The 12,419-nt window shown below is 45.0% G+C and overlaps 1 protein-coding gene across 3 annotated transcripts in view; it reads left to right on the top strand.

Annotated features, from left to right (window-relative positions):
* The window catches only part of CPEB2 (cytoplasmic polyadenylation element binding protein 2), a 201,480-nt gene that overhangs the window by 157,326 nt on the left and 31,735 nt on the right, over nucleotides 1–12,419 (top strand). For all 3 annotated transcript variants that reach the window (XM_069202676.1, XM_069202685.1, XM_069202695.1), the window contains exon 10: nucleotides 3,932–4,113. In XM_069202676.1, the coding sequence (XP_069058777.1) occupies nucleotides 3,932–4,113 (182 nt within the window). The remainder of the gene's footprint in view (nucleotides 1–3,931; nucleotides 4,114–12,419) is intronic.

Here is a 12,419-nt window from a genome sequence, read left to right as displayed (position 1 = left end):
GAAGTAGAAACCGTGTTCCAAAAAGGAGCAATAGAAAGAGTTCCCTGCCCCCAGAGCAAGGTTTCTATTCCAGTTAATTCTTAATCCACAAGAAGTCACTACCATGGAGACCAATTCTCGACTTGAGACAACTCAACCAATAGCTCAAGAAAAAATTGTTTTGCATGGTCACACTCCAAGATTCATTGCAGCTCCTCAACAGGGGAGATTACATGTCTTCCCTGGACCTCCAAGATGCCTATTTTTACATATCCATCCAGCTGAGGCACAGAAAAGTCCTAAGGTTTACAGTGGCCAGCAAACATTTTTAATTCCAAATTTTACCTTCGGTCTCAGGTCTGCTCCACACATCTTCACCAAATGCCTAACACCAGTTGCAGCTTATCTCAGGCAAAAGAGGCATCAAGTCTTTCCCTAGGTCAACGACTGGTTGGTTAAAGCTCCCACCAAACAGTCCGCAAAGGTGCCCACCACAGCTTCTTCACCCCTCTTTGACAAGCTAGGGCTCACCCTCAACCCGGATGAATCGGAGCTCCAACCATCACAGATAATAACCTTCTTGGGATCCAAGCCTCAATATGCCCTATCCCACACTCTAGGGACAGCAAAAATTAACAACCCTAGCAAGACGACTGCAAAAAAGTAACTGTTTGCCTTTACAAATCTCTTCTCGATCTGATGTCCTCTTGTATCCATCTCATACCGTACTGTCGCCTACATATGCATCCCTTTTCAGGAAGCACTAGATATCCAGTGGAAACAGGCGACAGCTGTTCGAGGATATCTTTCAAGTAGCTCCACTCATAGTCCAATCACTCAACTGGTGGACAAGCCCTGCAAACCTCGCAGTAGGCCTCCCGTTTTTACCTAGAACCTCCCCACTAGTTATTACTACGGATGCATCCTTGGACGGATGGGGAGCTGACCTCCAGGTCAGCGGCAAGTGGCCACCTTCACATCGCGGAATTCACATCAATCTTTTTAAGGGCAGTATACCTGCACTACAAGCCTTCCTTCCCAGGATTCAACAGTCTTTGTTGCTTGTCAGAAACAACGAGGCCCTTGATCTTGCCTACTGTCTCAGGAGGCTTTGTTTATCTGAAACTGGTGCATCCGCCACACAGTACACCTGAAGGCAGAACATTTACGAGGACACAAACGCCATAGCAGACACCCTAAGCAGTCAGAGAACAACCTGTCACGAGTGGGAATTGGACCAGAGAACACTGGACCTCATCCTTATTCAGTGGGGCAAACGAAATCTGGATCTCCCAACCTCATACAACCTCCCCCACCCACCCAAAAAACTGAATGTCAAATGCCAGTCCTTAGCAAATTGGCATCTTCTTCAGGGGTTGAAGGGTACGTCTTTTTGATTGCATAGGCCAGCATATTTGCTTACACCTTTCCTCCAATTCCTCTCCTTCCAAGAGTGCTCAAAAAGATGAAAGCCATGCCCTGTCAGATAATACGGATAGCCCCTGCGTGGCCGCGTTGGCACTGGTACACAGAGCTTCTCCTACTGTCAGTATGTCATCTCATCAAACTCAAGCCGATCCTATTGTCCCGGACTATGAGCCAGGGGCATGTTTGGCATCCGGATCCCATTTCTCTCAATTTATCAGCCTGACTCCTGAGTTTCAAGAATTTGGTCATCTAAAGATTCCATGAACATACTTGACAAGGCACGGGCAGACAGTTACTAATAAAACCTACTGCTTAAAATGGAAGAGATTCTGTCTATGGTGTCAAACTGCTAAAGTGCATCCCATCTCCTTGTTTCCAGAAGAGATTTTGCCTTACTCCTTACATCGGGCACAATCCGGTTTGGTGCACGCTTCCATTAAGGTGCATCTTGCTGCCATTTTTTTCGGCTCATTAAAAATTTCACAAGGTACTGTTCAGGAATCCGATCCCGTCCCGAGAGATGCAGCAATGGGACAAGCGGTATAAAGACACCTCTTTCAATAAAGGTGTGAGTTCTGATTCAAGCATGTGAACCTATGAAAGCTCCAATACTGGAGTAAGAAAATAAGTTACTTGTAGCTGTAGTTCTCCAGTATTGGAATGTTTAATAGATTCACATGCGTCCCACCCGCCTCTCCAGAGAAGCTCACCTTTAATTCCCCTCAGTGTTGTACCTTAGGTACGCACTAGTGCTTACAAAATCTGAGGGAAAGCAGGTTCTCTCAGGAGGGTTACAGAGTGGTGACCTGATTGACTCTTAAGTTTGGTCCTTGAAGGAAAAAAAAAAAAAACTGTGATATGATACTAAACTAAAGGCCTAAGGCCTTCAATGTATGTGTCTATTAAGACATTGCTTTTCTAAGATACCGGGGACTCCCATCTTGATGAGGGGTAAGGATTCAAGCATGTGAATCAGTGAATAATTCCAGTACTGGAGAAATACAGATACAGATAATTAACGTTTTTTCTTTTGAAGGAAGGTATAATCATTCCTGATATTGCTTAATAGGAATCTGCAAACCTGATGGCTCATTTATTTTCCTTCACTGAGGTATTCAAAGTGTATTTCATTAACACGCAGAAGTCACACCTTAGTACATCAGATTAAATCACTGCATTGAGAGGCCTTTATTAGAAGTAGTCATGAACATATAAATATTGATTCAACCCTGTCTTGACAGCAAGGCCATTAGTGAACCAGTAGGCAAGTCATTTGTACCCTTTGTGTTGCCTAAATTCTTAATATAATTGAAACCTAGTATTAAATCAAACGCAAGAAAAGGTTTTGTACAACACACATCCTGAACTCTTATATTGCAAGGTGCTCGCTCATATCGTGTAATAAAGGTAAATGAGGCAAAGTGAAATAAAACAATTGCCTAGAATCACACAATTTGGTCAAGTGGGGAAATTGGAATTGATCCCAGGTTTTCTGGCTTTACACTGTGCAATTTCATCCCTAGATGAGTATCTTACATTTTACATCAAATGTTGATGCTTTGTTTAATTCTTGGCAGATGAAGTTAGACCGTAGGTGGCAGACAGATGGCACGCAAAGGCCTGGTTTGTTGGCCATGTGTATGCTTCGACTTCTACGCCCATCTTGCACCACCTGACCCTCACCCTGCTAGCATCAATGCTGTCCTCGGGCATGCCACAGACCATACTTAGGTCTCTGGGGAAATGTTTGCAAGTGCCCATCCTCTAGTGTTTCAACAGGCTGGTTCCGGGGTTCTTCTCTCCCCCCTCTTCCTCCGCCCCACTATCCCCTCAATGGGGGTAGAGGTTATTCCCATTTTACTATAGGCGACACTCTGGTTAAGTCCCACTAGTAGTCAGTCTCAGGCGTCCCACTCCAGCTCTTTAAAGTCAAAAGTGCTCCAGCACCAAAGCATTATATGGTGCTCTCGCCATAGTTTTCCCTTGCACTTGGTAGACCCAATACAATGTCATTCATCTTGATCCATTTCACATATTCATCTGTTACATTACCTACACACTGGACCCGGTGCTACTGTACTCAAGCTCTGTTCCCTTGTTATGCTTCTATTGTTGTCTATCCTACTTGTGCCGTTTTGCCCCTAATTGTTCACCTTTTCTTTTCTGTATGCTAAAGATACCTAGTGTTCGACCACAATAAAGACTACTTCTGTTTGCTTGTGATTTAACTGTATAGCTTTCAAAGTTTAGTCCTGAATTTCAGGGCATAGATGAATTGAGCAATTTTATTTTGCACCAGGTGAGTGTTCAAACCATGATGGAAACTTGCAGCGAAAGTAGAATGTGCATGATGGAAATCGGTTTGCAAATTTTAAGTTTATAGAGGTGTGAAATTCATTCTAAGATTAATAAAATCACATTTGGGGTGATGTCTAAAGATATTTAGATTATAAATGGGAACTAAACATTTCCTTTTAACAGACATTCTATATGTACTAAAATCTTGAATGTTTCACTTTTATAGTGGAATTGGCTATGATTATGGATCGCCTCTATGGTGGAGTTTGCTATGCAGGAATTGATACAGATCCAGAGCTGAAATATCCGAAAGGTGCTGGCCGTGTTGCTTTTTCCAATCAACAGAGTTATATTGCTGCCATTAGTGCTCGATTCGTTCAACTTCAGCATGGCGATATTGATAAACGAGTAAGTATGTTTAATTTATGCTTTAGAATATTTTTCTTGTGCTGAAAATGAATTCTTGTAGTTGAGATGTTCTCCATTGTTGGATCTTTCATAGATTTCCATGCTTGAATCATTCCCAGTCATCTAAGTGGGAGTCCCACGGTACCATAGTAAAGCAGTACGTATCATTTTACCATAGGCCCTAATGGCAATGAACAGTCACTTTAATAGTTTATCTGTGCCCCCTCCCCCCCCCCTCCTCCTCCACCTTCTCTCATACCAAAGGCTCTCAGGGAAGTGAGAAAAGAACACTGTCGCGTGATCCTGATTACTCCCAGGTAGCACTGGTTTACAGAGCTTCGCCTGTTGCTGGAATGCAAACCCATTCACCTCCCAGCAATGCCAACGTTGACCATGAACAAGGGACAGATCCTGCATCCTGAACCAATCTCTCTGCACTTGTGTGCATGGCCCCCTAAATTCACCTAGATGTTCTCAGGATTGTAGGGTTATCCTGTCTAATGCACGAGCTGAGTCCATAAACCTACTGGTAAATATAGCAGGAATTCTGTGCTTGGTGTCACCAATGTAACTTGCACCCCCCTGGCCCCCCAAAGAGGCTCCCCTTTTAGCTCCATTGTCGTTACTGCACTTGTGCTCCCAAATCTGAGGGATGCAGCTTCGCTTGGGAATGTTCTACAGACTGCTGTCACCTGATTGGTCATAGTTCAAGTCTGGTCCTTTTTGAATAAGAACATAGATGAGCTATTAAAGTGATTAATTGTCTCAGGGCCTATGGTAATTATACATACTGCTTTACTATTGTAACATAGGATCTCCTACTTCAACAGAAAATGATTCAAGCATGTGAATCTATGAAAGTTAATACTGGAGAACTGTAACCGGTAAGTAACTCAATGTTCGATGGCATCTGTCGCTGTAGATACACATGGTATGCATGAGCGCTCGCCATCTGGTGTTGGGTCGGAGTGTTACAAGTTGTTTTTCTTCGAAGAAGTGTTTTCGAGTCACGGGACCGAGTGACTCCACCTTCTGTGCTCATTGCGCATGGGCGTCGACTCCATCTTCGATTGTTTTCTTTCCGCCATCGGGTTCGGACGTGTTCATGTCGCTCCGAGTTTCGGAACGGAAAGATAGCTGAAGACGGAAGATTTTCGACGGTATCGCTGCGATCCGGTTAGAGATAGACACATACGACGACGCGTTGAACATCGAAGCGCTTCGGTGCCCTTCGGGGTAGATTTCGGCACCCCGTCGGGGCCTAGTCGGCCCGACCGCGTGGAGGACAACGCCGATGGATCGGACCCCGTTTCGATTCTGCCCCGAATGCCACAACAAATATCCTTATACGGACCTGCACTCGGTCTGTAATCTGTGCCTGTCACCCGAGCACAGTGAAGAATCCTGCGAGGCCTGTCGGGCGTTCCGGTCCCGAAAAACTCTGCGCGACCGTCGAGCGAGAAGACTGCAGATGGCGTCCACGCCAAAAGAGCGTCGACAGTTCGAGACAGAAGAAGAACAGGAGGAATCCTTTTCCATCCAGGATTCAGACTCCGACGAGCTACACTCTACAAGAACTGTGAGTAAGACGTCGAGATCAAACCTTAAAAAAGGAAAGAAGGCCCAGGGGACGCCACTGCCAACCGGCCATGGCTCCACCCAAATTCTCGGTGACCAACAATCGGCACCGAAAAAGGCCCATTCAGTGTCGAGATCGTCCGACTTCGGTCGAGACACCGGCACGCAGCCTCCTCGGGACCGAGAGAGTGCTAAACAGAAGCATCGACACCGAGAGTTCGGTGTCGACACCGATCGACGCCGAGACAGTGGCGCCGAAGACCATAGAGGCCAAGAATTTTCGGCACAAAAAAAGAGGAAGGTTACCTCGGAGCCGAAAAAACAATCGACAGGGCTTTCGGAGCCGAAAAAAGCGACACCAGACCCTGTTTCCGGCTCCTATACCGAAGAGCATTCTATGTCTTCTCAAATGAAGAAACATAGATTTGAACAAGAACTGCAATCCACTGACGTGGATCACACGCAAAAGCGTATCTTTATTCAGCAGGGGACTGGGAAGATCAGTACCCTTCCACCTGTCAAACGAAAGAGAACGCTTCAGTTTACTCCTCAGCAACAAACAACACAAAAGGTAACACCTCCTCCCTCGCCTCCACCTGTAACTCCGGCTTCGCCAACTTACACCCCATCACATTCGCCAGCTCACACCGCCATGAGCCACGACGACCAAGATCAGGATGCGTGGGACTTGTACGACGCACCAGTGTCTGATAACAGCCCAGACACATACCCAACTAGGCCATCACCACCGGAAGACAGCACAGCCTACTCACAAGTGGTGGCTAGAGCAGCTCTATTCCATAATGTGGAACTACACTCGGAACAAGTAGAGGATGATTTTTTATTTAACACCCTCTCCTCAACCCACAGCTCCTACCAAAGCCTGCCGATGCTCCCAGGCATGCTACGCCATGCAAAGGACATTTTCAAGGAGCCAGTTAAAAGTAGGGCAGTGACGCCTAGGGTGGACAAAAAGTATAAGGCGCCTCCTACGGACCCTGTCTTCATCACCTCTCAGCTGCCACCAGACTCTGTGGTGGTAGGGGCTGCCAGAAAACGGGCAAACTCACACACTTCTGGGGATGCACCTCCCCCAGATAAAGAAAGTAGGAAGTTCGATGCAGCCGGGAAGAGGGTTGCTGTCCAAGCAGCAAACCAGTGGCGCATTGCAAATTCACAAGCGCTGCTAGCGCGATACGACAGAGCCCACTGGGATGAGATGCAGCATCTCATTGAACATCTCCCAAAAGATCTGCAAAAAAGAGCAAAACAGGTTGTTGAGGAGGGTCAAAACATTTCCAACAATCAAATACGCTCCTCCATGGATGCAGCAGACACGGCCGCAAGAACCATTAATACGTCGGTTACCATCCGTAGGCACGCATGGCTCAGAACGTCTGGATTCAAGCCAGAAATTCAGCAGGCAGTGCTTAACATGCCAGTAAACGAGAAACTTCTGTTCGGTCCGGAGGTCGACACAGCTATAGAAAAGCTCAAGAAGGACACTGACACTGCCAAGGCCATGGGCGCACTCTACTCCCCGCAGAGCAGAGGATCTTATAACACCTTCCGCAAAACACCTTTTAGAGGAGGGTTTCGGGGTCAGGCCACACAAGCTAGCACCTCACAGTCCGCACCGCCCACCTACCAGGGACAGTACAGGGGAGGTTTTCGGGGCCAGTATAGAGGGGGGCAATTTCCTAGGAATAGAGGAAGATTTCAAAGCCCCAAAACCACTACCAACAAGCAGTGACTCACACGTCACTCACCCCTCCCACACAACACCAGTGGGGGGGAGGATACATCAATATTACGAAGCATGGGACAAAATAACTACAGATACATGGGTCCTAGCAATTATCCAACATGGTTATTGCATAGAATTCATGCAATTCCCTCCAGACATACCACCAAAATCACAAAATTTATCAAAATACCATTCACAACTTCTAGAGATAGAAGTTCAAGCACTACTGCAAAAAAATGCAATAGAATTAGTACCAAGCACACAAATAAACACAGGAGTTTATTCACTGTACTTCTTGATACCAAAAAAGGACGAAACACTGAGACCAATTCTAGACCTCAGGGTAGTAAACACATTCATCAAATCAGACCACTTTCACATGGTCACACTACAAGAAGTGTTACCATTGCTCAGAAAACACGACTACATGACAACCCTAGACCTCAAGGACGCATATTTCCATATACCAATCCATCAATCACACAGGAAATATCTAAGGTTTGTATTCAAAGGAATACATTACCAATTCAAAGTATTGCCTTTTGGTTTAACAACCGCTCCAAGAGTATTCACAAAGTGCCTAGCAGTAGTCGCTGCACACATCAGAAGGCAGCAAATACATGTGTTCCCGTATCTAGACGACTGGCTAATCAAAACCAGTTCGCTCACACAATGCTCAAACCACACAAATCAAGTCATACAAACCCTCTACAATTTAGGGTTCACCGTCAACTTTGCAAAATCAAACATTCTGCCAAGCAAAGTACAGCAATATCTAGGAGCCATAATAGACACGACAAAAGGAGTAGCAACGCCAACTCCACAAAGGATCCACAATTTCAACAGGGTCATTCAACACATGTCTCCAAACCAAACAATACAAGCAAGAACAATACTACAGCTCCTAGGCATGATGTCCTCATGCATAGCCATTGTCCCAAACGCAAGACTGCACATGAGGCCCTTACAACAGTGCCTAGCCTCACAGTGGTCTCAAGCACAGGGTCACCTTCTAGATCTGGTGTTGCTAGACCGCCAAACTTACCTATCGCTTCTATGGTGGAACAGTATAAATTTAAACATAGGGCGGCCTTTCCAAGACCCAGTGCCACAGTACGTAATAACAACAGATGCTTCCATGACAGGGTGGGGAGCACATCTCAATCAACACAACATAAGAGGACAATGGAACATACATCAAACAAAACTGCATATAAATCATCTAGAATTATTAGCAGTTTTTCAAGCACTAAAAGCTTTCCAACCAATCATAACCCACAAATACATCCTTGTCAAAACAGACAACATGACAACGATGTATTATCTAAACAAACAAGGAGGAACACATTCAACGCAGTTAAGCTTGTTAGCTCAAAAAATATGGAAGTGGGCAGTCCACCATCAAATTGGTCTAATAGCACAGTTTATTCCGGGGATCCAGAATCAGCTGGCAGACAATCTCTCTCGAGATCACCAGCAAGTCCACGAATGGGAAATCCACCCACAAATTCTGAACACCTACTTCACACTCTGGGGAACACCACAAATAGACTTATTTGCAACAAAAGAGAACGCAAAATGCCAAAACTTCGCGTCCAGATACCCACACAAGCAATCCCAAGGCAATGCCCTATGGATGAACTGGTCAGGAATATTTGCTTACGCTTTTCCTCCTCTCCCTCTCCTTCCTTACCTAGTAAACAAATTGAGTCAAAACAAACTCAAACTCATTTTAATAGCACCAACGTGGGCAAGACAACCCTGGTACACAACACTGCTAGATCTGTCTGTAGTACCACACATCAAACTGCCCAACAAACCAGATCTGTTAACGCAACACAACCAACAGATCAGACACCCGGACCCAGCATCGCTGAATCTAGCAATCTGGCTCCTGAAATCCTAGAATTCGGACACTTACAACTTAGCCAAGAGTGTATGGAAGTCATAAAGCAGGCCAGAAGGCCATCCACTAGACACTGCTACGCAAGTAAGTGGAAAAGATTTGTTTGGTACTGCCATCATAATCAGATACAACCACTAGAGGCAACTCCAAAACATATAGTAAATTACTTGCTCCATTTACAAAAAGCAAAGCTAGCCTTCTCTTCTATTAAAATACACCTTGCAGCAATATCTGCATACCTGCAAACTACATATTCAACTTCCTTGTATACGATACCAGTTATCAAAGCATTCATAGAAGGGCTTAAAAGAATTATACCACCAAGAACACCACCTGTTCCTTCATGGAACCTAAACGTGGTTCTAACAAGACTCATGGGCCCACCCTTCGAACCCATGCACTCTTGCGGAATACAATTCCTCACCTGGAAAGTTGCCTTTCTCATCGCCATTACATCTCTAAGAAGAGTAAGTGAAATTCAAGCGTTCACAACACAAGAGCCTTTTATACAAATACATAAAAATAAGGTCGTCCTACGACCTAATCCAAAATTTTTACCAAAAGTTATTTCTCCATTCCATCTAAATCAAACGGTAGAATTACCAGTATTCTTCCCACAGCCAGATTCTGTGGCTGAAAGAGCACTACATACATTAGATGTCAAAAGAGCATTAATGTACTACATTGACAGAACGAAGAACATCAGAAAAACTAAACAGCTATTTATTGCATTCCAAAAACCTCATGCAGGTAACCCAATATCAAAACAAGGTATAGCCAGATGGATAGTTAAATGCATCCAAATCTGCTACCTTAAAGCAAAAAGACAACTGCCCATTACTCCCAGGGCACATTCAACAAGGAAAAAAGGTGCTTCAATGGCCTTTTTAGGAAACATCCCAATGCAAGAAATATGTAAGGCAGCCACTTGGTCTACGCCTCACACATTCACCAAACACTACTGTATAGATGTGCTATCCGCACAACAAGCTACAGTAGGTCAAGCTGTATTAAGAACTCTATTTCAGACAACTTCTACTCCTACAGGCTAAACCACCGCTTATGGGGAACTAACTGCTTACTAGTCTATGCATACCATGTGTATCTACAGCGACAGATGCCATCGAACTGAAAATGTCACTTACCCAGTGTACATCTGTTCGTGGCATCAGTCGCTGAGATTCACATGGACCCACCCACCTCCCCGGAAGCCTGTAGCAGTTCAGAAGTTACCTTCAATTTTGTACATTTGTATATATATTACTTAATCCTTTAATAGGTACATACTTACATTTTTCATTGCGCGGGCACTATTACTATAGTACAACTCCTACCTCACCCTCTGCGGGGAAAACAATCGAAGATGGAGTCGACGCCCATGCGCAATGAGCACAGAAGGTGGAGTCACTCGGTCCCGTGACTCGAAAACACTTCTTCGAAGAAAAACAACTTGTAACACTCCGACCCAACACCAGATGGCGAGCGCTCATGCATACCATGTGAATCTCAGCGACTGATGCCACGAACAGATGTACACTGGGTAAGTGACATTTTCATTCTTATGTTTTTTATTTGACAATAGAACTATAACAAAAGCTTGCATACAACCACTAGCCTGTTATGTTACAACTAACCCAGGATGTGTCATCCCAGCCTCCTAAGCAGAAACCAAGTTATAGCTCAGTTATACAGGTCTTAATTTAGGTGAGTTCATATGCAACAAAACAGTTATTTACTCCAGTATTGGAATTTTCATAGATTCACATACTTGAATCCTTCCCCGTCGTCGAGAAGGGAGTCCCCGGTGTAATACAGAAGCTATGCTCAAGGGCATATACAAAGTTGGTGCATTAGGCCTTACAATTAGACACATCAGTCGTATTGTGTAAAAAAAAAAAAAAAAAAACTCCAATGTCAACCAATCGGAGCACACCACCCTCTAGAACCCTCCTGTATGGTGCTGCCTTCCCTCAGATTTTCCACCGCACGTGGTGCTTAGGAGTCGCCTCTGAGCTCTGCTCAGTTTTCTCTCAGATATTCTTTTCTGAGGAGATTTGGATTATTTTTCTCTTCAAAAGTGGGTGCTTCAACCTGATAACCATGTCAGACACCTAAGAAAGGACGTTTTAGAGCCTGTGCTACCTGCATGAAGAGGCGAAGTGTGAATGACCAGCATAAAGACTGCATTTACTGTCTCTATCCTAACCATAAAAATAGAGACTGCAAGGCATGTAGGACATTTTCCACTAAACCCTAACGGACAGAGAGGGCCGTCTTATCATTTGGCTACAGAAATTAAAGTCCAGAGACAACCTGCTTTCTGATGACAGTGCCTCCTCTTCTGTGTCTGTCATCGAGACACCTGTGAAGAGACAGTCTGAGGAAATATCAGGCACTCAGGAACCACCTAAAAAAGCTTCAAAGAAATCATCTGAGATGTCCTAAAAAATATGTAGCCCATTAAAAAAGGGAAAATCAAAAGCTTCAGAGTTGAAATCTGGAAAGAAAGCGGTCTCTCAGCCCTCATCGCCTCCTTTCAGGCTCAAACATGCTTTCAAAAAGCCAGCCTCTACACCGTCGACGGGACCATCAACAGCCCATGCCTCAAATCAGACATCTAACGTCGTCCGTGTCTGTCAGCGCCAACTACTGAATCCTCATTGACTGTCTGGTCATCCTAGTCGACGGCGAGCCCCATCTCTTTGCCGTCACAGTAATCTTCGCAGCTCGTCTCACCGACGATCCTACCGGCGACGGAACTCTTGTCGGTGCTTCCACGGTCAGCGGCGACCTTAAAGACAACTGCCTCGTTGACGACACTTCAACTGTCGATGCTCCAGCCGTCTATGATGCTTGTTCGGTCAGCACTCTCGTCGACGATCACTTTGTCAACACCGCCACCGTCAACGACACCTCACCTCTCGTCGACGATCAAGATAACGGCAAAGACACAGAGACCAGCTACCTTAGCTCTGTTCTTGTTGACGAGCAGGCTAGTCAAAATAAAGTAAAAAAAACATCACTTGACCCCCCTCAATTACATCTCCTAGTAAGGTCTCAAGCCTACTACCTTTG

This window comes from Pleurodeles waltl, chromosome 1_2, assembly GCF_031143425.1.
Source record: "Pleurodeles waltl isolate 20211129_DDA chromosome 1_2, aPleWal1.hap1.20221129, whole genome shotgun sequence".
Taxonomy (NCBI): Eukaryota; Metazoa; Chordata; class Amphibia; order Caudata; family Salamandridae; genus Pleurodeles; species Pleurodeles waltl.
The sequence above is the reverse complement of the archived record's forward strand: the minus strand, read 5'-3'. Positions and strand labels throughout refer to the sequence as shown.